This window comes from Triplophysa dalaica, chromosome 24 (genome assembly GCF_015846415.1).
Source record: "Triplophysa dalaica isolate WHDGS20190420 chromosome 24, ASM1584641v1, whole genome shotgun sequence".
Taxonomy (NCBI): domain Eukaryota; kingdom Metazoa; phylum Chordata; class Actinopteri; order Cypriniformes; family Nemacheilidae; genus Triplophysa; species Triplophysa dalaica.
This window is the reverse complement of record NC_079565.1, coordinates 6,876,604-6,899,891: the sequence shown is the minus strand read 5'-3', so window position 1 is coordinate 6,899,891 and position 23,288 is coordinate 6,876,604. Positions and strand designations below refer to the sequence as shown.

General features: G+C 39.8%; 3 protein-coding genes and 2 non-coding genes across 7 annotated transcripts; 3 read left to right on the top strand and 2 right to left on the bottom strand.

Annotated features, from left to right (window-relative positions):
• Positions 1-1,007: 1,007 nt before the first annotated feature.
• Positions 1,008-1,079, bottom strand: trnad-guc (transfer RNA aspartic acid (anticodon GUC)). Its single transcript has one exon. It is a non-coding gene; the product is annotated as a tRNA-Asp (tRNA).
• Positions 1,080-1,705: 626 nt separating this feature from the next.
• Positions 1,706-10,171, bottom strand: vac14 (vac14 homolog (S. cerevisiae)). Its single transcript, XM_056739421.1, has 20 exons — positions 9,932-10,171; positions 9,473-9,638; positions 9,027-9,177; positions 8,742-8,909; positions 8,477-8,539; positions 7,957-8,064; positions 7,732-7,841; positions 7,530-7,651; positions 7,310-7,447; positions 7,041-7,184; positions 5,043-5,106; positions 4,680-4,824; positions 4,534-4,599; positions 4,308-4,455; positions 4,101-4,233; positions 3,833-4,007; positions 3,606-3,724; positions 2,737-2,816; positions 2,503-2,653; positions 1,706-2,420 (listed from the first exon to the last, which is right to left on the bottom strand). Exons 2-20 carry the CDS (start codon positions 9,574-9,576, stop codon positions 2,258-2,260), a joined length of 2,352 nt encoding a protein of 783 aa, XP_056595399.1. The 5' UTR covers positions 9,577-9,638; positions 9,932-10,171; the 3' UTR covers positions 1,706-2,257.
• trnag-gcc (transfer RNA glycine (anticodon GCC)) lies at positions 6,858-6,928 on the top strand. The gene has a single exon. It is a non-coding gene; the product is annotated as a tRNA-Gly (tRNA).
• Positions 10,172-10,200: 29 nt separating the features above from the next.
• zpd (zona pellucida glycoprotein d) lies at positions 10,201-12,846 on the top strand. 3 transcript variants are annotated; one of them, XM_056739425.1, is made up of 10 exons: positions 10,362-10,437; positions 10,515-10,625; positions 10,703-10,751; positions 10,827-10,928; positions 11,133-11,229; positions 11,302-11,459; positions 11,663-11,905; positions 11,980-12,163; positions 12,253-12,358; positions 12,431-12,846. In XM_056739425.1, the coding sequence occupies exons 4-10, from the start codon at positions 10,831-10,833 to the stop codon at positions 12,541-12,543; spliced, it is 999 nt and encodes a 332-aa protein (XP_056595403.1). In that variant the 5' UTR covers positions 10,362-10,437; positions 10,515-10,625; positions 10,703-10,751; positions 10,827-10,830; the 3' UTR covers positions 12,544-12,846. The 3 variants fall into 3 exon arrangements, with proteins under 3 accessions (XP_056595402.1, XP_056595403.1, XP_056595401.1); XM_056739423.1 differs by having other exon boundaries at positions 10,368-10,437; positions 11,021-11,229; XM_056739424.1 differs by lacking the exon at positions 10,515-10,625 and having other exon boundaries at positions 10,201-10,437.
• A 95-nt stretch (positions 12,847-12,941) lies between these two features.
• mmp15a (matrix metallopeptidase 15a) lies at positions 12,942-23,027 on the top strand. The gene is made up of 10 exons (XM_056739422.1): positions 12,942-13,566; positions 14,445-14,593; positions 14,890-15,012; positions 16,411-16,715; positions 17,099-17,260; positions 17,382-17,644; positions 18,939-19,077; positions 19,637-19,784; positions 20,076-20,191; positions 21,145-23,027. The coding sequence occupies exons 1-10, from the start codon at positions 13,456-13,458 to the stop codon at positions 21,579-21,581; spliced, it is 1,953 nt and encodes a 650-aa protein (XP_056595400.1). The 5' UTR covers positions 12,942-13,455; the 3' UTR covers positions 21,582-23,027.
• The last annotated feature ends 261 nt before the right edge of the window (positions 23,028-23,288 follow it).

Genomic DNA, 23,288 nt, shown 5'->3' with positions numbered 1-23,288 from the left:
AGTTGCAGTGAAATGTAGCCTTCATTTTCATGTTTCAATTTGTTCAAGAACGAATATGAACGTAACAACCGCTAGTTATCTTTATAAATTATGTATTACGCAAATTAACCGGGTGCGCAAAGAAATACATCTCGGCGCGCGTTAGCCGCGCCCAGCCTATTTTATTAACGTTTTTAACCAAAACACACAGTAATAGTAAAGTTAAATCCTGCCCATCGTCCATCGGGAGTAGTCTTTAACTTAAGATCACGGGTGCTTTCGTCTGTGCACTGCCATTTTTGTAGTCTCCATTTCAAAGACATCTTTGCATAAGCATGTCTCTTTAAACTCTGCTCTTGTTGCTTCTTTAATTAATATGCACCAAATTCATTTTACAATCGTTTTTTTAAATTATAGCAGACTTCCATGCTGCTTAAATTTACAACCAGAGCACCTTAGCAGAAAAAAGCTGTCCACCACCTGCCGCTTTTATAGCTGCGTAAAAATGCCCTGGATATATCACATAAATCGGTATCGGCTATCGGCTTAATTGAGGTGAAATGATCGGGATATCGGCAAAAATCGATATATTGATAAGAGTTGACTTTTTTCGACGAGGTGTCTCGCCCTCCTATACAAAATAAAACTGTAAAGAGCCACTACTGACATATTGAAATAACTTCTAAAATCTATTGACGATTATTCTATCTACTTGGCTTTTGTGGAAATTTGGGTCATGTTTTTGTGAAGTATCATTTTTATTTATTTTTATTTTACTTAGCTTTGTAGACTTTTGTAAGTAATAAAGATAAAAGTTTATGCTCAATGAGTAGTAAATTGAATGTCTTCCAAGAAAATTTACCTTTTGGGCAACGAGCATGGGAAAGGGCTTATTTGCCCTGCCTTCAGTAAAGACAAGATAAATGTACTGTAGCCTATATAATTTGAAATAAAAAATATAGGTGGTTTAAACAAATACATTTATGACCTGTAATAAGAGGGTTCGATAAATGGGGGAAAAATTTGTTCTCCCCGTCGGGGAATTGAACCCCGGTCTCCCGCGTGACAGGCGGGGATACTGACCACTATACTAACGAGGAATGAACGAGTATTGCATACATATGTTATCGTAAAATAGTTTTGTGTAATCGAGAACCGCCATAATTGCCGGTATAATTTTCTTTTGGATATTTTATAAGAGCTAGGATTTAATAATGTTACAATAGGAGGACAAATCAAAACGCTTTAATGCATTAAGAGAGTGAAATCAAACGAGCAAATACAATATACACATTAAACTACTGTATGATATATTAAAATAAAGTGCTGAATGAAATGTGTAAGCGTTTTCCTCGCATAGAATGAGCTTAACGTGAAACTTAGTTCGTTTTGTTCACATTTTGGACTCATTTTACTGTACATAGTGTAACGTTAGCCTGTATTACTGTACAGCGTGTATGTTACGTTATTCGATCTTTTAACAGAATTGTCTTCGTACACGCCACGTTAAGCGTTTGTCAGGAATGTGTTTTAAAATGCCCACAACAGGTTAGTCATAAAATAAGCTCCTAAATATTCTCCTAAAAATTGCGAGTTTCCGCACAGTCTTCGGTCTTCCTGACGAAAGGGACGCAATTGCGCCATCTGCTGGACTGTTCAATAAGCAACTTGGTTCACTTTGAATTCTCAAGCCATCGGAGCAAAGCACAAAATATAAAAACTATGATACAATACATGGTCCACTTTATTATAACTTTTTTTACATTACAAAGAAATTACATAGGTTTGCATGTACAGTAAGGCCAAGTGTAAATCTGTGATGTAGTAGAAAAACAAATGTGGATGAAATGCTAAAAATGGGCACAGAGACAAGTTGTTGCTCATGGGAATACTGAGATACTATTAAGAATTGATAGTGTTGGCTGCGGTATGTGTATGAGATACGCTTATTGCAATGCAAAAAAAGAGACAATTGACACATTTATATTACATGTCATAAGCAGGGGTCATGCAATGTGTTGTCAACTGAGGACGTAAGCTTGTAATATGTAACAGATATGATAAACTGTGTACAAGTGAGTGCATGTAATAAATCAGCTCTCCAGCACCTGAACATAAAGCACTGAACGCATCATAAAAATTATAAGACACAAAGTCCCTCGTGCCTACAATTCCTTTAAAAACAAATTTATTTGACATATGGATGCCCCTTACAGGTCCTGTTGTGGTTCCACTCTTTGCCTGTACGGAGAACTACGTATCTTTCTCGTGGCTGCCTTCACATCATCAGCTTCCTGTCTGGGTACTCAGAGCGGCCTGCCCTCTGATGTCTCACTTCCAAGTGTTTGCTCTGAACTCGGTCAAAGTGTTGGAGCAGATCACTGTACTCTAGATGAGGCTGAGCTGTGCGTTTGTCTTTGACAGGTGCTTTTGGGTCTTCTCTGTAAAACGAAGGTGACACTTTATAACACAGTATGCCTGAGAATACAGTGGCTGTCCGACTTAGAAGATATTGGCACTTACACAGTCCTCATCAGTTCAGGGTTTGGAACACAGCTGAGCCGATGTGACAGAAGTTGAAATGCTTGACTCTGAGGAAGCAGCATTAGCAGGCCATACAAAGCTTTGATGAGATAAGGGTTGTGCTCTACATCCAGTAACTGAAGACGGAGGTCTGAAAGAAGCATGAGTGTTAGAGTATGGAGATGCGGTGATACTCAATGTGACTTTTTTTCTGGGTGGACAATTGGGACTCACAGGTGAAAATGGGGCTTTCAATGAGCTGCACAAGTTTATCCACCTCCATGAGGAAGTCAACAGTCACCTCAAGATTTCCGCTGATTCGTTCATGTCAAAGAATTTGTGAATTGTTTTGAATTCCTATCACATTTTATTTTATTACAGATTATTCTGACAAACAAAGACCAATTTGTCACTAAAGACAAGTTTTAGAACTGAGCATAACTGTATTTTGTATTATTAACATAAAATGCATTATTACACAAACCCAGACACATTTGTCCGAATAATGGAGAGAATATCAATTATGTGAAATAAAAAAAAACACAAAATGAATCACATAACATAGTTCAGTTTTTTTTTTTTATAAATACCTACCGCTTTAAGGTCTACAGCACAGTTTAACATTTAGAGCCATGGAAAATTAAGAGACCATTTCAAAATTATTTTCTGTGAAGGTAAATTATCATTTTTGTTTCGTTTTTGTGAACTACTAACAATATTTCCCCCAAATTTCGAATAAAGATATTGTTTCTATTTGCATTTATTTGTGGAAAATAACAACTGGAGAAACAAGCCAAAATAACAAGAAAGATGCTCTGTTTTTTTCAGACTTCAAATGCTGCAAAGAAAAAAAGTTAATATTCATATATAAACAATACAACAGTAATATTTGTAAATTTATTTAGAAAAAGTTCAAACTTGATTTTTTTATGTGATAACCTTGATTTTTAGTGTTGTCATGCTGTCGGTCTCTCATTGCTGTTGGATGACTTTGTCACTTCTGAGGTTCTGGAAGGTCCACAATACATTTGTAATGGTCTCTTAATTTTTCTACAAATTACAGATCGTGTTACATTATGCAAACACTTTACAGCAAAGGATACAATTTCTGGATGAGGTCGTAGGCGTGACGATAATTCTGGGTCAGGAAGCAAAGAGACACAGTGGCAACTGGATTGTGACACCAAGAGCGATAGAGGCAACAGAATAGAGCACAGCTTTCCTGAAGGATAAAAAATGTCCTCAAGTGGAACTCAACTCTTAAGATTATAGACAAAGGTTTATCCGCGAGTCTTATAAAGCATTACGTACAACCCTTAAAAGTTGTTACCTGTGTGTGCAGGTCTTTGAGCTGATTCCTCAGTTGAAAAAGTTCAGCAGAGGTTAGCAGAATCGTGTTAAGCGTCTGCACCATGGTGGAGGCGAATTTCAGGTCTTCCTCCTTTAGCAAGATGTCCGCCATGGAGTGGAATATATTTTCGGCGTGCAGGAGGAGACACAGCTGCCTGTGGTAGAAAAATCTCATTAGTGCTGGTGACAGCAAATTTCTTTTGGAACTTATACACCTTTTTTTTGTAAAGAAATTAGGGCGGTTTTACCTGATAATAAACACCCCCCTCATTTCTAGAAGTTTCCTCTCTATACTGAAGCGCTTGAGCAAATTAATCATAAACTTGTAGAAGTATGAATTCATGCTTGGGGTTGACGGAGACAAGTCTGCCATCTTAGATCCTGTCAAAACAGCGTTATAGTTCATTTAATGTCAACACAGAACTTCAAACAGGTTCTTGGTCCTTGATACTCACCAACCACCATCTGTGGTCCATCTCTGATCCCTCCGGGAATATGAAGCTCGGATTTGGCATCCGAGTTGTCGCATGATCCGGAGGTGTCTGTCTGTCCGGCAGGGGATGATGCGATCTCGGCCAAAACCTCCAAGTCTTTTAAAATCACCTGTGAGAGATTTTGATCTTTACATTTGCTTTTCCCTGTACATTAGCACTGAGAATACTTTGCATTTTCAGTACGTACTTCATCAGACTCGTCTGATAGCGTCTTCAATAACATGGGGAACAAACTGTCGGTGTGCTTGAACATCTGTCATAGAGAGAATGAATCATTTAAATCACATAGGAAAAAAAAAAAAAAAAATGTAGTCTAACCAATACGAGTATCACCTTGCAAGGGGTCTTGATGTAAAGATGATAAAGCCACTTCAACACAGCAATGCGCGTCATCATCCCAGTGGACGAATCTTGTAAATGTCTGTCCAGCACCTGCACTATGCCATCCAGATCTAGAGTTACTGCAGACCTGTCAGAACTACAGAACGTAAAATTGGATCAGAGATCTTGACTAAATCACCTAGTGTTGTCTTATTTGTTAAACAGACAATTTTTTTATCATGTTTATTCTGAATATTTTCTTTATTACGTCAAGTCAGTGACTTGTGTGAGCTGCTAAGGCTTAAAATAAGTGTATTTGTGTTAGATGTTGATAGAAATAACTGCAAAATATTGTCAGTAACTTTCAGTGCATACGTTGTTGGTGTGAAGAACGAGATGTTGCTGAAGCCAACCGACTCCTGCGATTCATTTAGGGAATCTAAAATAAAAGACAAAACCACTAAATAAAAAAAGCATATTTACTCCATAATTAATATGCAATGAATACATTTTTATTATACTTGCGTTTAAAGAAATATATTCAAGAGATGTCTTTGATAGACATGCAAAAAGGAAAAAATTGTGGATGCATTGGCCGGGAATCGAACCCGGGCCTCCCGGGGGGCGGGGATTGTTTCGCTAAACGGCCCTAAACAGTTTCACATTCATTTTAAATGGTAGTGCTAAAACAATGCGGATGCAATATCCTTTCGGCCACTGACGCTCTGTGGCGCCCTTCCGCGTCTTGCACCTTGCATCTTATAGATTTGTGTATTGTTTATTGAGGGATGTTTGGACGTTTACCGGGTTATTTTGCACATCTTGCCCTCTTTACTTACAATCTTAAATATAAACATAATTCCTATTTTCAGTTAATTATAAATCACATTAGAGGATGTTTTTTTGTGGTAACAGTGTAGTAACCTTGTTTTCTTGGTTTTGACCACAGTATCAATGCTTTAACTATGTTTTTTAAAGCCATAGTTCTCTTTTGGTAACTATGGTTTTACTACAGTAACCCTGTTTTTTTTCCGTTTTAACTGCAATAAATCCATGGTTAATTTTCGTAAGGCACATCATTGGTTGGAAGCGTTTTATGTATATGAATAGAGCTTTTTTCTGAAATGTAAAATAACGGAGTGCTTATAAGAAAACAAAGTATACAGTTGTACGTTTCATCACAACACTGTTTGTACTTCATGTGTGAAAACCCATTTGAACATTTTAAAAACTGCTATTCTTGTCTCGCAGGTCATCATGTAGAAAAGGGTCTTTTTTTTTCCTGGAAGGGTTAAGGTTGCGTTTCGTAAGGGACCGCTGGGATATCTTCTGCAGGATCCAACTGACCAGGCCAGAACTCTAAAAACAACCCATCTTTGCAGGACAAGTCGGCACCGATTAAGCAGGAGCTCTGAATGTGGTCCGTCAAAGAGGAGGTGATGCCTCACACCAAAAAGAAGTTTTTGGTGACTACATCCTACAGTTTGGGAAATACAAGGGGAAGTCCTTCCGGTGGCTCCTTGAAAATGATGTGGGGTACACCATCTACCTGATGAAGAACCTTCAGCAAGAAGAGGCTGCAGGAGTCACAATGACCGAGGGGCACAGCAAGAGCAGCCTGGTCTCTTTTGTGAAATACGCCCACAGCTTCGAGGAAATTCTGTCTCTTTTTCACTACACGTCCAAAACTCCAGCTGCACCAGCGGCATCATCAGACGACGATCAGCTGGTTGGTTTCGGAGCTCGTGCCAAGAGTACATGGAAGGAGATTTGGCAGAGCTGATGGTTACGCTTCCTTTATAGTGGGGGCTAAGTGTGTCCAAGGGCACCCGCGTAGCAGGCGAGAATTCTACCACTGAACCACCAATGCTTTCCTGTAAGCTCACAGACGCCTGCACAGATACTGTGCATTTATAATTATGTTTCGCTAGGGGGCACAATTCCCTCACTGTCTCAAAGACAAGCTAACCATCGCCCCCTGCCTTTCAACATAAAAACACATTTGTGATGTACTTACAGCTGTGTCTCTAAGAGGCATTGAAATTGTTAAATGCATGTTTGATAGATAGGGGGCGATGGTTTGCTTTTGGAAAAATCCTTCAGAATCATTGCCTCCTAGTGAAACATACTGGTAGGTGCACCATGTGCGCACTTATATGGTGGAAGGAGAAGGGGAGTGAAATCAGGAAAGCATTGGTGGTTCAGTGGTAGAATTCTCGCCTGCCACGCGGGAGGCCCGGGTTCGATTCCCGGCCAATGCAACCAACATTTTTTCCTTTTGCCACATAACCTTGCAACCTAGCACATTTTCCTTGCAACATATAACTGGGTTATAAAAAATGTTAAAACAATAAATAATATCAAAAAACAAACCATTGAGATCTCCCTCTTTTTTAGCTGGTGCCTCATCGCTAGGAGGAGAAGATTTGGTCTGTGTATCTTCATCATCTTCATCATCCTCAGGTGTCACAAGCTTCATCAGGCTATGATTGCATGCGCTGGCGACCTCTTTCGTACCTGGAAATGAGACATTTAAGAAGAAGATCTGTAGAAGCTGTAAATACATTTTGCAGAATGGCATGTTCCTGAACAAAGCTACATAAAACATACAAATGCAAATGTTACATGTAAATTAATCGTACTCTTTTTACGGTCATCGTAGGAAAGGCACGGCAACACGGCTGTCAGTATTCCAGAGGAATAAGGCAGAACCACTCTCCCTGCAAGCTGGATGAATTCCCTCATCCATGTCATAGCAGTCAACTGTATGAGATCATTCGCTGGAAAAAAAGAGAGAATACAAAATACATTTAATGGCGTAATGGTTTAATGTTAGTCTAGACGTGACAATATTTGACTTACTGGATTTGGATTCATCAGAAACTTGACAATGGATAACCAAAATGTTGGCCATTTCTGCGAACTTGACACTGGACGGATTCTTCTTAATTTCTTTTAGGAATTCCCCCAAAACCATTTCACACCTGATGAACAGAAATACTACGTAGGAACAAACAGAAAAGAGGAAGAGATGATAGCAGTTGAGTGAAAATACGAGACGTACATTCGTCTGATCTCTTTGCTGCTGTCTCCAAGGATCTGAAAGAGTCCATCCAGAATTTCAGGCAAATAGTCCAGGAGGTTGATATCAGGAACGGACTCCAACACGTGGATCTGCAGCAGAGAGTTAGAAAACGCATTACTGGATGTTGCAACAGAATTGCGGCACCTATTAGATCAACTGTAAATATACGATGCATATACTGTATCTTAAAAGTGCTCAATTTACCCAGGAGATGATGAACTGGCGGGCGTACTGGTTGTTGGAGTAAATCCTCTCACGCAACAAGGGAACAAAAGCCACTAGGTCAAATTTGTTACTCTCAGTTACGATATCCTGAAAAAAAACACACAAATTTAAATAGACATCTTTTTTATATTTATTAATTTAAACAACACGTTGTCAAGCCAACATGTGTGCAAGAAGAAATCTTAAAGTGATAGTTCATCCAAGAATAAATATTCTGTCATCATTTATTCACCCTCTCGTCATTTCCAACCTATATAAATGTATTTCCTCAACAGAACTCTGAAGAAGATATTTGGAAAAATGTGGTAACTGGCCCCCATTCATTTGCATTGGTTTTGACTCCATACCATAGAAGTGAATGGGTGCCAGTGCTGTTTGGTTACTGACGTTCTTCAAAATATCTCCTTTCGTGTACTGCGAAAGAAGGTCATAAAGATGACAAGAGGGTGAGTAGATCATGACAGATTTTTGGGTGAACTATCACTTTAAAATATCATACCTTAAGAAGCCGGTCCAGGAGCTCAGATCCACTCTTGACATTAGGATCTGGATCTGCAGCAAGCTATAGACAAAACATTAAGTGAGGTTTAACACAGGATTTTTTTACAAAACAGTGTGAAGAATAAACATATTATTATAGTATTTGAATAACGATAAACGATAAACAAAATATCAAATGCATAAACAGACGTTCTGGTGATGTTATAAAGGTTAGATAGAAATAAAACACCATATTAGATACATCGTAAAGACTAAAAATTGACCTTGCTGAGTCCATCGAACAGCACATTGAAATGAGGCAGCACTGCCCCCCTCGCAACCTTCACTATATTATAAAGGGCCTCGCACGCGTAATACCGCAGACGGCTGTCGGAGTCATTGAAGCAAGTAAGGACCGGATCAATGAGTTCTTTTAGGTACAGTCCGGAATCCTGATAAACACAAAATGTAAGTTAAGATAAACAATTAAAGTTACAAAGTGTTACTGCTTTGCAAAGACAAAGTACAACTGAATCAAAGGCTTTAAAATGTGCTTTAAAATCACATACTTTTCCCAGGGCAATAGAGCACGCAGCCAAACCGATGAGACCCCCCTTCCTGCTGTGAGGGTGCTGGGAGAGTGCAAACTCTGAGGCCAAAATCTGGATGATATGTCGGATCTGTGCAGAGTTGTTCTGGGCGACAAATTCTCGCACGAGCCTGGTTAAAGATTAAGAAATACAATAAAAAATAAATGAGTGATGCACTGGACTATTGATCATAAAATTACTAATGGAGTCATGTGGCCTGTCAGATGATCTTCCCTACTGAAGTCACAAATACCATAACTAAGTCCTAATAACTTGTTACAAGGAAATGGAAGGGTACATATTTTACACTATTGTTTGCATTAAAATGCCAGCCAGTGTCATAAAACGTGAACAATGTACTATGAATAACTATTTTGCCTTTTAAAACATAATCTTGATTTGAAGAATAATAGATAATGACTTACTTTTCGATTTCAAGAGCTGCCACCTTCCTCTTCTCGTACAACTTGTCGTTGAGTGCTCGCACAATGTTTGGAGTCAAAGGAGTAAAATCCTTTTCTGTGTTCATCTTGCTCAACTATTTCACACAGATCAGTCCTAGAAATCGTCAAGCCTGACCTTTGAAAGCAGCTGCGCGAATTTTCCAAATAAAGAGAAGCAGTCTTGTTAGATGAAAGTTATTAATGTATCATTGATGTATTAAGGTTTCACGCACGAGCTACTGATCATCATGCGCTCGTGTTGAACAAAACCGGACTAACATGTGTTTTCACATTAGCATAAACGCCAGAATTGTATTATATACATTACTTATAAAATAACTGCTGTTTGAGACATTGAACGCGAGAGCCCTTGTAAAATAAAAGCCAACGCTTCTTAATCCAACACTTAATTTAATTTAATAATTTAACTAAATAATTTACAGTTAACGACCAGTAGAGAGCAAAATTCCTCGTGATATTTCCCAGAGAAAGATGACAGTAGCGCATCGCAATGTTTATCAAGGCAAACAACGATCAGAAGCCGCCATATATCCCGGCTCACATGACTTCCTACAAACATCAGCGGCTGCAAAAATCGAGCGCCGATCATTGGATTTGTTTTGATCACGTCATAAGAGTCACATGTTCTTCCAACAGACAGGCGTGTTCGACTGCCGTGATGCGCAGACCGATCGGAGTGCGGCGTCAAGTACCGCGAGAGTACAGCCCTCCTGCACGACAGCAAAGCTCTCGAATCGGTATTATGATGTCATACGCAAAGCGGTCTGCGCAGCTCCGCATGAACATTGATAACTTTAGGAGGTTGAATCCTAATAATTAAATAAGGAAAGTGTTATGAAGGGGGGTATTTCTAAATAAAAGATACTGAGCTGTACTTGAATGCTATCTCTACCAGTTGGCCATTTAGCAGCTGCTCGGTTGTAAAGGTGAGAGTCAGCAGGTGTCACTCATCAAATCAATTTATCCTCTGAGCTATTTAATCCATATTTACTTTTTTCCACAGTCCTTTCCCGTAAAGACTACATATTGCTATTTCTATATACTAACTAATATAAGTCCATATAATAGTGTCAACATTAGGCCAACACAAATGGCGCGCTGTCACAACGCAGAGGTGTGTGCCCACGTGCAATTTTGCTGTTGAATTAAGCGTACCGTGAACATTTAAAATCTGTATTTTTACCTGCACAGGTGTTTTTGCATCTTATAACTGTACTGTGGGCTGCTGAAAGCGTTCTTGGTAAGCAGGATCTATGTTATTTAAGTAAATTGAAGTAACTGGAGAGATTACTTTAACCGTGTGAGGTTCAAACAGGTGAATGCGATGTTTCACGGTGTACCGACCCGAGCACCTGCGTTCTGTCGTGGGGAAAATGCAAATGCGCAGTTGGATACTTTGGAGATTTCTGCGACCAGGGTAATTCAGTCTAGGATAAATGTGATACAATTATTTAAATTGGTCTAATAACTAAAACATGACTTTTTCCAAATGTATAACATTTTTTGAAGTTGCAACAATGAATGTAACGTGTGGAAAAGACTACATTTCCATACTAGTGGATGAAGAGTTCTTCAACTACTACAATGTGGGAGTTGAGTCTCTTCATTTGACTAACACCAGCTGTCGTGGACACCGAGAGGAGATCTCTGGATCAACCTATGTCATACTGCGTACAGCAATGGACCAGTACGCTGCATGTGGGGGTAAACCTGTGGAGGTGAGTCTTCCCTTCACTCATTTCAAGTGGAATAGATGCCTGTTTTTCTTAACGTATTGGTATATTTAACAGAAGAACATAACTCACATTGTGTACACCTTAACCCTGATGTCCGATCCACCTACCTATGGAAACATTGTGAGGCATCCAGTTGTACACATCGAGTACAAGTGTGTCTATCCGTACATCCGCAGACTCAGCCTGGCATTTCCCATCTTGTCTTTCTCCAGGTAACACAAAACTGTTGTTGAGATTGGGCATGACCTGCTTTTTCCTAGAATCTAAAAATAATCACCCTCCTGTTATTCCAAATAATGTATAACCCCCCATTAGGGCGTGTTTTGACAGTAATGGCATTATTATTCCTGTAATTCCCAATAGCTACAGTGACCATTTAATTTTTCAACCGTAATTTATGTTTGTTGGTTTTAAGCGAGAGAATGTTCAAGGTTGATGAGGTGGATGCCAAAGTGGAGATGAGTTTGTTCCAAGATCACACGTACAGGGAAGCCTTCACCAGCGCACCTACGATTAAGCTCGGCGATCAAGTCTACGTCCAGATTCAAGTGACCGAACCAGAAGACTTCTTCAATCTGAAAGTGAACGAGTGTTGGGCCACCCAGTCAGCTAAACCTAACGATAAGTCAGGATTCGTCCATTCAATGCTTGTAAATGGGTACGTTTAACCTTGAATTGTAAGAATTATTACCATTTTGTAAATGTTAAATCCAGCCATTTTTCATGTCTAAGGTGTATAAATGACAAAACGACTACATTTATAAATGGCACATCACTCTATGCCGGGAGAAACGGTGAGGGGTCGACTGTTCGTTATTCCTTCGATCTGTTTCGTTTTGTAAACGGACCACACAGTGTCTACCTGCACTGCACCGTGCACCTCTGTACACCAGAAGACGGAGAATCATGTACTCCTGTGAGCATATTCCAGACCTGTTCCTTTTCAAAAATAACAAAACTTGCCTTCATCATACATTGCATTCTTAACTAAATCACATTTTTTAGGAATGCAAATCTATATCCAAAAGAGAGGTTGTTTTGGATGAACGCTCTCAAGGCCTCCTGTCATATGGACCAATCAAACGTGAGCTACCCGAGAGGCCTGTGCCAAGTAAGTTAACAAGTTTTATTTAGTGCATTTAAATCTACACAAATACAGCGTTAACTGTGTGTCTTATTGTAGATCTCCTGGCGTTGATTCTTCCATTTGGAGTGATCTGGGCTTTGGGCATCTTCCTTCTCATCCTGATCAGCGTTGCTAAAGCTGGAAATAGACGACGCACTACAACCAGTTAAATAAATGAATGTTTGCCTCAAACCCAGTGGTTTGGGTATAATACAGCTTTCAAGCTCTGTTGGAGGGCCCATAACATGGCCCTCAACGTGCAATGTATGTGTTTTGCTGACCACATTAAATACTCGAATAAGTGATTCCTGAGATGGACATGCATCAAAGGGTTGCTCATTGTTTGCTGTGATGCAGAGTCATAAAAACAGCTGTGCACAGTACTGAATATGACCAACAGGTAGCAGTGAGCGCTACAACTTACCGAAATTTGCTATAAACTCATTCTTTAAATAAACATATTTCAACACGCTTCTCTTTGACATGCTGCGTCTTAAATATATAAGTGAACTTTATATAAAGTGATTCATATTACACGTGTATAATAATCGCACAGGTTTACAGTGGGCAGAGCCTCGGGTGCGGCCGCGTGCTGCATATCAGCACGAGCTCCTCGTGAGGTTTCGTGCTCGTATTAGAGTTTCTCCTTTTATCGAGGACACGCCGCCCGGTCACCGGCATTTTCAGGTCACGTTAGTTTTAACCGGGCGACACGGGAAACGACACAGGGCGATGCAGCATCAACAAGTATTGCGTTCCTACTGTTTGTAGGGAGCCGCCGTTCAGGCCAACTTCAACGGCGGAGTTTACACGCTTTTTTTTTCGGGAGAACATCACACTTTGCTGGATGTTTTAATTGTGATAGGCTAGATGCAACCGGCTAATTTTACACAACTATGCAACGGATCACGAAAAAAAAATAAGTTGCTCGATTTGTGTATCCGAGGATAACGGGGACCGTGTTTTGGTGATCAAATCTCAGGTTCCGGTTTGATTTCGGATACACTGTTGCAGTGAGGAGAAGCTTGTGTGTTTATCACATAGCAGCGGAGTTGGTGTGCAGCTGTCCCGGGCGCGGAGAGATGTCAGTCCGCAGCTCGCGACGGTCACTGAGAACCGTAACTACGGTTTTGATCCTGCTGTTTGTCATCAATGCTGGAACAGCTGCTGAGGATGAGGATTTCAGCGCAGAGGTTTGTACGAGCCGTTATTTATAGTCCACACAATTGCAAACATGTATAAATAACTTCTATTTACGTTATGTATATAGTATGTGTTAAATGCATATGTATATTTTTCTTTGTTGTAAATATGGATGGCTTTTTAGCAACTGCCTTTAGTATTTATTTTCAATAAAAATTATAAAAAAAAAACATTTAGGTATCAAGTATAATGGAAAACCTGTTAATATACATTTATCATAATGATTATTTTGTACTCCATACATTTTTCAAGATTTTTTTATTCAAGTACATTTCATTTCGTTTTTAATTCAATGCACTATACAATTGCTTTGTCATTTTTATAACAGTGAAGAACAAAGTAAATGGTAAACGAAGGTTTGTTGGTCTGATTGTTAACGTTTTAAGTATTGTTGCAAGTACTTCTAAGATAAAGTAAACAAAACTAATGTAAATTATTCAAAAGTAAATGTATTACATTATGAATTTCTTTTAGCAGATGGTGCCATCTTAAATAAACATTTGGTGCTCTGCAAAGAGCAATTTCCAAGTTGTTTCTTTTGTTTACCTAAACATCAGATGAACGCATCCACAGGTCATAACAACTGAAGGAAGATTTAGCTGATTTCTGTTCACAAACTCTAGATATGGTGGACAAAATACTTTTTCTTACATTCAATTTCTCTATAAAGAAATAATGGTTGTGTACATTTGCTTACTGCAGATTAAAACTTACTTTTATGACAAAGCAAGTCTATTCAAAACATTGTTCCAAGATGTGACCAATAAGGATTTTTTTTCTGTTTGGCCATGATGACATTGTGTCCTACTCGGCAACTCACTTTTTCACTCCTTTACGATAAAAAATTCTTTTGTGTCTTTTTTTAAAGTCCTGGCTGAGGATGTATGGCTACTTGTCCCAGGCGAGTAGACAGATGTCCACTATGCAGTCATCTCAGATGCTTTCTAGTGCCGTTAAAGATATGCAGCGCTTTTATGGCCTGGAGGTTACTGGACAAATGGACACGGCCACTATGAAGTATGATTTCCTCTGGTACACCCTCTTATTTTACTGACCATAGAATGACCTCAAAGCCTATGTTTGTTTTGATTGTGTGGAATAAATTACTGTTTTATTTATAAGAGTTAAGTTTGTGTAAGGCAGTGGAAAGACCTGCGATCAGTTACCCTCTTAGAGTTGCGTAACTGGGTCAAAGGCACTTTATCTGTTATGTGTAACAGTTCTGTTAGAATTTAAGTTTTGCTTAACTGTGTTATAAGAGAATTTTGAAGCAACGTCATGATGGTAAAACATGTGAATATTCCTGTTTTCAGAGCTATGAAAAGACCTCGCTGTGGAGTGCCTGATCGTTTTGAGGAGTTAACCGAAGGAGCATCACGACGCAAACGTTACGCCCTTACCGGCCACAAGTGGGATGAGGAAAAGCTCACCTACAGGTGACTCAAGAGGGGTACTTAACCCGAAAATGAAAATTCTGTCATTATTTACTCACCTTCGAGTTGTTCCAAATCTGTATAAATGTCTTTGTTCTGATGAACACGCAGAAAGATATTTGGAAGAATGCGTGTAACCAGACAGATTTTCCCCCTATTGAATGGTAGTCAAAAGAGCTCAGAACTGTTAGCTGTCCTACATTCTTCAAAATGTCTTCTTTTGTGTTCAACAGAACTAAAGAATAATAACTGGATTTCTTCGACTCTATATAAAGTCCCTCCTTCTGAAACGCTCTGATTGGTAAAGCTGACCACGTCTTTCGTGATTGGCTTCCGCTTCTCAGGCTGTTGTGATTAGTCGGTGCCCCTCTCACGTGTATTCATAAACTTTGGCTTTTAGCGATGGACAGTAACAATGGCTTCTACTTAACTTTATCAGTTAAAAACATGCGGACCGATCGAAGTGTAATGGAGGTCTATTAGTGCATGAGCAAACGTCAATCTTATTTAGAGATTGCACATTTGTTTCCTACTATGGCGAGGGGAATGACACCGGACTGAATGGGGTCAGACCGGTTATATTAAATAACACTAATAACAGAAGCATTCATTTTGCTCTTTTATATTGGACCCCAGTTGCATAATAAAACAAGCAGATTGACCAGGAGACATTTGCAAGCAGGACTTAAAAAGACGATTCATTGAAGTGTTTAAGAGGTAAGCGCACAAACACACAATATTAGTGCATTACACAGAACAGCTTTCACAGCCGATATTAAAGTCGTGGAAGAATGTGTTTAGGTGAATTCTTATTACCAGCTGTAGGACTGTGATGAAAGTGAAAGTAATGAGGCGCGCAGCACACTCAAATGTTTACGATCTCTGATAACCGAACACTACTCCAGCTGCGGCTCTTCCACTTCTCTAAGGAAGACCTCTTCCCTTTTTTGGCGTATTCCTGTGGGCGGAGGTTATTAAAAGCACTCGGAATGGTGACATCATGTACCCGGGAAGTAGATGGCTGTAGTCCGATCCAGCTGTTCTCTGTAGTCCTTGAAAAGTAAATTCTGTTAAAGACAACATCTCGCTTGTCACAAACTTTGAGCGTTATCATTTTGCAGCAACATTTCACACTAACTAAAGGTTGAAAAACGGACTCGTGGGGAACATGTTTCTAAAAGTATTTTTACCTTCTGTGGTAGTCAGTGGGGGTTAAGATCTGTCTTCATGAGAACAAAAAAATTTGTACAGATTTGGAACAACTCAGAGGTGAGTAAATGATGACAGGATTTTCAGTTTTGGGTGAAGTGTCCCTTTAACCTGAAATCATAAAAGACTCACAAATGTTGTGGCAACCAGAAACTAACAAAAAATATTATTTTGTTTGTTCTCTGCCTTAAGTATTCAGAACCACTCACCAAAGGTTGGCCGGGAGCAGACGTACGAGGCTATTCGCAGAGCCTTTCAGGTTTGGCAGAAGGTTACGCCTCTGCGGTTTGAGGAGGTCCCGTACCACGAGATAAAAAATGGAAGCGAAGGACCTGACATAATAATACTGTTTGCATCTGGATATCATGGGGATATGTCGCTCTTCGATGGGGAAGGAGGTTCTCTAGCACATGCTTTTTTCCCTGGTCCTGGCATGGGAGGCGACACACATTTCGACACAGACGAACCATGGACCCTAAACCAACCGGACGGCTCTGGTGTGAACAGTTTTTTTTTTTTGCATGCCTTTTCCTTTCGACTTGCCCTAGACTAAAATAAGTGTAAGAACTGTCCAAATTGAAAGCAGCTTGCACTGACATATCTATTCACATCAGTGCCTTTGTGCTGTCTCAAAATGCACACCAGTAATGTTTTTTGTAAGGCATGTTTTAAAACTACCTTTTAAATTTCCTGGTTTAAAATAGTCCCAGTCCGGGCAACCGCCCCAGAGTGTTTATTTTTCCGCAAAGAATATATTAACATAGATATTTTTTATCTCTCAAAATTATCTGGCTGTTGGTAAAATTCTTCCTCAACCGACTATCAAATTTTCTTTTATTGTGGTAATTTTGTAATTTGGTGTATCACTCTGTGGGTTCAGGAGTTGACTTGTTTCTGGTCGCCGTTCATGAGCTGGGTCATGCGTTGGGGTTGGAGCACTCCGGTGACCCTTCGGCCATCATGGCGCCGTTTTACCAATGGATGGACACCAATCACTTCTCATTGGCTGAGGATGACATCAATGGCATTCACCAGATCTACGGTGAGTTCACTTATACTGATCATTTTCCATGGCTGCCATTGACCTTGTAGTCCACATGCTCTGTGTATATTATATACAAGTCACATAAGCTAAGTGTGAAAGTATGGTTTTGAACATGCAGGACCTCCAGAGATTGTAACCACTCAAGCAATGACCACCACAACCCTTCTTACAACCACTGCTGAACCCACCACCACGGTGGCCCATCCAAGAACATCCAGACCCTCAATGCGCCCCACCAAACCATGGGTCCCTCCGGTCAACCCCACCAGGAGGACTTACAGACCCCAGCCGACAGCACGATCAGATCAGGATGCACCTGACATCTGCGAGGGGGACTTTGACACGGTCACCATGCTACGAGGGGAGATGTTTGTCTTTAAGGTGAGGAGTTATCTGTATCTGTAATGACACCTGGTTATTAGTGGTTCGATTGGGATAAAAACTCATGTACTTTATAAAAAGAGGGACCAGAGCCATATCTAAGGGACAAAATTATATCAAGATTTTTGTCTTGAAGGGGTGATATGGTGCGAATACGTGTTTTCTGTGTCTTTTGTGTTGTATTTGACATGTATTGGACACGTAAAATTGCTCAAATTAAAGTGTGGGAACAAAAGATGCATTCTATCTAAAAGCAAATGCTCATCCAGACTTGCCCGAAACGCCTCGTGTAACCACACCCCCACAAATCCACGTCAGTTCGTGGTATGAGTTGACTAAGCCCCCCAAATGTATACGCAAGTAAGGTGGGCCTACCTGTCAGTACAATTGTTTTGAAACCTGATGTTCCAAATATGGTAAGAGGCGTTACATTTCCGTCACGCGCTTGCAGTATTCGACCAATCACTACGCACTGGTTAACTGGCCAATCATAGCACACCTCGCTTTTCAGAGCAATGAGCTTTGTTAAAAATCTGAACGTTTCAGAAATCCGGGGCAAAGAGGAGATACAAACATGCAGGTTATGTGGAAAATACATTGTTTTTGAACCCTAAATCATGTATACACATTTCATTACATCTTAAACAAACTATAATATTCGTTTTAGCCGTGTCATATGACCCCTTTAAAGAAATAGTTCACCTTCATAATGAAAATTCTGTCATCATGTACTCATCCTGTTGTCATTTTAAACCGGTGTGATCTTCTTTCTTCTGAAAAACACAAACAAGATATTTTGAAACATGTTGGTGACCAAAAACCGTAGGCCCTCATTGACTTCTGTTGTATTGTACAAAACCAATGCGAGTCAATGGAGACCAACGATTTTTAAAGGTGAACTATTCCTTTAAGCTCTCTCTAAAACCTAACATCCTAGCAACCAGCTAGAACACCATGGAAACCACAAAGAAACATGTTAAATAAATCTCAGAACAATTTAGCAACTGGATAGCAATGAAGCGTGCCAGACCATTTTGGCACGCACGGAAACCAGCACTCTTGTTCTTTTGAAAATTTGATGGTCTAGTTAATATTTTAACATAGTCTTTAAGCTTTATGACCAGCTTTATGCCTAGTTTGTTTAGATCCTGTATGCATCAATGTCTTTTGTTTTTTTTTGATGCATGTGGTTCTTGTGCCTTGAAAAAGATAAATGTACACGTAAGAATATATCTCCAATGTTTTACTGGGGTATGGTTTGATAAAGATTTATGAAGTTGAATGTCTTTGGCAGGGTCGTTGGTTCTGGAGGGTTAGGAGGAACCGTGTTCTGGATAATTACCCGATGCCTATCTCCTTCTTTTGGACGGGGCTTCCTGAGGACATAGATGCTGCATACGAACGACACGATGGGAAATTTGTCTTCTTTAAAGGTCTGCATCTTATTCAAGAACCGTCAATGAAAAGTGTAACTAGAAATCTCTGTATCAAAATGACACCGTGTGCAAAAATCTCTAATATTTCCCAGATAGCAAACCACTTCTCTTTTAAACAAAAGCTCTCATTGCTGTAACAACATCTTGAAGTTATGTCACTCGTGAAACTTTCAAGGAGGGGGAAGGCGAGTCTTCCAGTCATGTATTGCGTCAGCTTCAGTGCCAGATGCTTACTGATCTGGTTTCATTTTAAGTAAAAGAAACCTGGAGCCGGGAAGGTGTAGCTGGAAGAGCATCAGCTTTTGTGTGACAGGTCGTGGATCATTTCGAGACTTTGTGTTGGTTATGCAAATTTTCAAGAATCCAGATTTCACTTTTTGCATTCATATGAGGAGCTGTATCCATGTCACACAATGCGGTCTTCTGTGCAGGCTCGCTAGCTGAATAGAGATCTCTGTGATATCATCTCTCAGCCACGCAACCCCTCCTGTTATGGTTCTCCATCTAATGTGGCTTTTTGTCCGTCCTCTCTTTGTGTTTTGTATCACTCCTGCAGGAAATAAATACTGGCTTTTCAGAGAGGCAGACGTGGAGCCTGGATACCCCCAGGACTTGTTTCGTTACGGTCAGGGAATGCCCGACAGAGTGGACGCGGCTGTGTGGTGGGAACCATCTGGCTATACATACTACTTCAGTGGAGACAGGTAAACGCTGGACGAGGCCATATGTGTCTGGGGGTATGGGGAGAGTTCACCCAAAAATGAAACACTTTTTTGCGTTTATATTCTTATGTCATTCCAAACCTGTTAAGATTTTTTATTTTGAAGAGCGTCTGTAACCAAACAACACAAACCCCCATTAACTTCCATTGTATGAACACAAAAACACCAAGACATTTCTCAAAGTGTCGTCCATTTTCCCCACGGAATAAAGTGGCATATAAAGGTTTAAACGGCCGTGAATACATGATAGACTTTTATTTTATTTTATTGTAGATATTGGCGGTTTAGTGAAGAATCCCGTGCCATGGATAAAGACTACCCCAAACCAGTGAGTGTGTGGGGGGCCGTTCCTGGCTCGCCGAAAGGGGTGTTTCTCAGCGATGATGGAGGTGAGTCAGGCTAAGAGGACTGGTGCCCAGGAAAATATCATGGCTAAATTTGAAAAAATCTGAATAAAGTATATTAATCCAGAGCTGAGAGGGAAAGTGTGAGCTCATTGCTTAAAAACTGGGGCACAATAAGACATTTGACCTGAAAATGTGCTGATTGGCTAAAATCTTGGGCAATTAAACGTTCGGTGATGATACCAATGACCATACTTTTCCAGATGTATTATTTGTTTGGAAGCAGTGGGATATTTTTGATACTTACTAGCGTATTTATTATATGAAATTTCTTACATTAGTATTAGTTTACAATAAGGGCTCTGTAGTGGAACATTCGTTTATGATGCCAAATGACTTTTACAAGATAATAATTGCTGCAAAATATTTCAGTTTCTTGTTCATTTATAAAAAATACTATTGTTCATTGTTAGTGCATGTGAAAAAAGTGAAAAACTTTACATGCCCAAAAGAATAAATGCTGCAAACAGATAGATCATTTGCTGAACATTTATGTATTAGCACTTGAAACTTTAAGGTCCAGTGTGTAATTTTTTGGACATTCTTTACTGACAGAAATGTAATATAATATACATAATGTCTTCAGAGATGTATAACAACATAAAGAAGCATTATTTTTTATTACCTTACAACGAGACATTTCTATCTACATACACCCTAGCTCCCCTTGGAATTCACCATGTTGTTTCTACAGTATCACTAAACAGACAAACTGCTCTGCAGAGCCCGTTTTCGTTAATACGTTATTTCCTTCGCCAAAGAAGTGAAAAGTTGACGACATCTTAGTCCTTTCAACCATCGTAGTGCTTCGAAAGGGAGGTGTGGAGTGAGCCATTGGTTGCAATTTGCAACCTCACCGCTAGATGCCGCCAAATTTCATACAGTGGACCTTTTAGTGTCACTTAAATACTAAACTACATCCCATTTTTTCCACACAGTGTTCACTTACTTCTACAAAGACACCAAATATTGGAGATTCGATAACAGGCGAATGAAAGTAGACTCTGGATATCCCAGGTCGATCCTGAACGATTTCATGGGCTGCCGAGTGCACTTTGAAGCAGAACCAGAAGTAAAACCCGACAACAGGCAGCCAGACACCACAAACAAAGATCAAGACTCTGACGACTACAAAAGCGATGACGACCAGGATGACGCTGATAACAAAAATGACGACGAGAAAGAGGAGGTAGACGTTGTTCTGAGGGTGAATAACACCGACGAGCACATCATGACGCTCATCTTGGTGACTGTGCCTTTGGTGCTGGTCCTGTGCATTCTGGGAGTTATCTATGTCATCATCACCACGCTTCAGAAAAAAGACACACCGAAAGCGTTAGTGCACTGCAAAAGATCCCTGCAGCAATGGGTCTGATTTTCGATGACACGCGTTAGGTCTTTGAAACATAGTGTGCGTTGTCAATGTGAGTTTGAAGAAACGTACTTCAGAGATTCATTCAGCCAAAAATGACGCCACTTGTTAGGTCGATTTCAGTTAGGATCTAAACTAGCTGACTAAAAGAGAGACGCCTACGTAGGTAGTAAGCAGCTAGGCAGCTCACTAGTCTTGGCAACAGAGCCACGTTCACTGCCTTATATTATGCACATATGATTTTTAAGAGATGTCTTGTCGTTTATGGTGCTCAAACCCAAAACTTTATCGTTTAACTAAATTTGCACTTTTGATAGCATTACGATTTTTTTAAGTGGTCACGTTGTGGTTCTTCTGTGTTGTGTGTGGTTTGTGTGTTTTCCTCTTGAGCTCAGATGTTTTTCACTGTGGGAAGCTTTGGATGTATTCGAAAAAAGCATAAGTCAGCGAATTTCTTTCGTATCCTCTCTATTTCCGATGTCGAGGACGTGCAGACAGCAGAGGGTTAAAAGAAAAGCGAGGCTTAATAGATCGTCTCGCACACATTGGAGAGGGTTTATACGGTCTCTTCCCTGTGGAGCCCGGCCTGGCTTGCATTACACAGATGTTGCTGATTTTCGACTTTATGTTGAGAAGAAATAAGATGGGGGATGGGGGCTTGAGCCAGCCAGCATTTCCTCTGCTTGAGTTCCATTGAGCGTGCCAAAGCAAAGGAGAAGGGGGGATAAATCGGAGGCATGGCTTTACTGTCATCGTGACCTACATTAGTCTTTCTCCAATACCCCCCCCAAGACAAGTTTCTCTTCCTAGGGGACTTTACTTTGTTTCACAAACTTTAAACAGCAGTCTCCCCCAACTCTAAAGTCTTTGTTTATGAGAAACATTCCTGACTTTGGGATTCTGTCCATCAGTGCCTTTCAAGGGTGCCTCCATTGTGCCACTAAACGGTGTTGAAAATGTACTGCTTTGTTTTCACCTCTATGAGCCCAAGGCTTTTCCTAGCACTCAAACAAACTTTGTGCAGTTTCAGCAAAAAATGCAGAGAAACTTTATTTTGTGTTTAAGTCTACACGCTTTAAAAGGAATTGTTCATCCAAAATATGATATTTTTTCATCCTCGTGTCATTCCAGCACAAGTTGAGTTTTCCCCCAGAAGAAATAAAGTTTTCTAAGACGAGAGTGAGTACATGACATGTTTAAGCTTAGGGTGAACTATTTCTTTAACATTTCAAACCTGTGTCTTGTGTATCATGTCAATATGAATGTGTTTGTTTTCTTTGAATTGTTAAGAGTTACGAAACTCTAGCAACCGTCAATTGTGTTTAATTTGATTTCAGATATGTGCGTCGTTTTTATTAACAATCGAGTGAATCATGCAGGGCATGTATTGCTTTTGTCCACAGATATTATCGAGTATGTAGCTTGCTCACAATAAATGGAGTATACAGATGTCATCATCCATTTTATTTTGAACTTCCGCTGGTGATTTTGCACTTCCTTTTCCTGCTATTGTGCTGAAGGTATTAAATGTCTATAGAAGGTGATGGGTTCAATTTCTTTCTAAAAGATCAGGTTAAAACACTAATAATATGACCATACCCTTTGGAATTTCTATGTTGCTGGCAAAAAAATGAACTTCTTGAATTGTCAATGAAGAGTCTAAATGGTGGTTCGAAAAAGATATTTGGAAGAATGCTTGTTACTAAACAG

Coding starts and splice junctions, on each gene's coding strand:
- zpd (XM_056739423.1), top strand. CDS start 10,602: ATGGCGCGCTGTCACAACGCAGAG. Junction 10,626..10,702: donor CGCGCTGTCACAACGCAGAG/GTGTGTGCCCAC, acceptor TTACCTGCACAG/GTGTTTTTGCATCTTATAAC. Junction 12,359..12,430: donor ACCCGAGAGGCCTGTGCCAA/GTAAGTTAACAA, acceptor GTCTTATTGTAG/ATCTCCTGGCGTTGATTCTT.
- vac14 (XM_056739421.1), bottom strand. CDS start 9,576: ATGAACACAGAAAAGGATTTTACTCCTTTGACTCCAAACATTGTGCGA. Junction 7,842..7,956: donor GCCAGTTCATCATCTCCTGG/GTAAATTGAGCA, acceptor TCTCTGCTGCAG/ATCCACGTGTTGGAGTCCGT. Junction 4,008..4,100: donor AGGGGGGTGTTTATTATCAG/GTAAAACCGCCC, acceptor TTTCTACCACAG/GCAGCTGTGTCTCCTCCTGC.
- mmp15a (XM_056739422.1), top strand. CDS start 13,456: ATGTCAGTCCGCAGCTCGCGACGGTCACTGAGAACCGTAACTACGGTT. Junction 17,261..17,381: donor TGGCATTCACCAGATCTACG/GTGAGTTCACTT, acceptor TTGAACATGCAG/GACCTCCAGAGATTGTAACC. Junction 20,192..21,144: donor GTTTCTCAGCGATGATGGAG/GTGAGTCAGGCT, acceptor TTTTCCACACAG/TGTTCACTTACTTCTACAAA.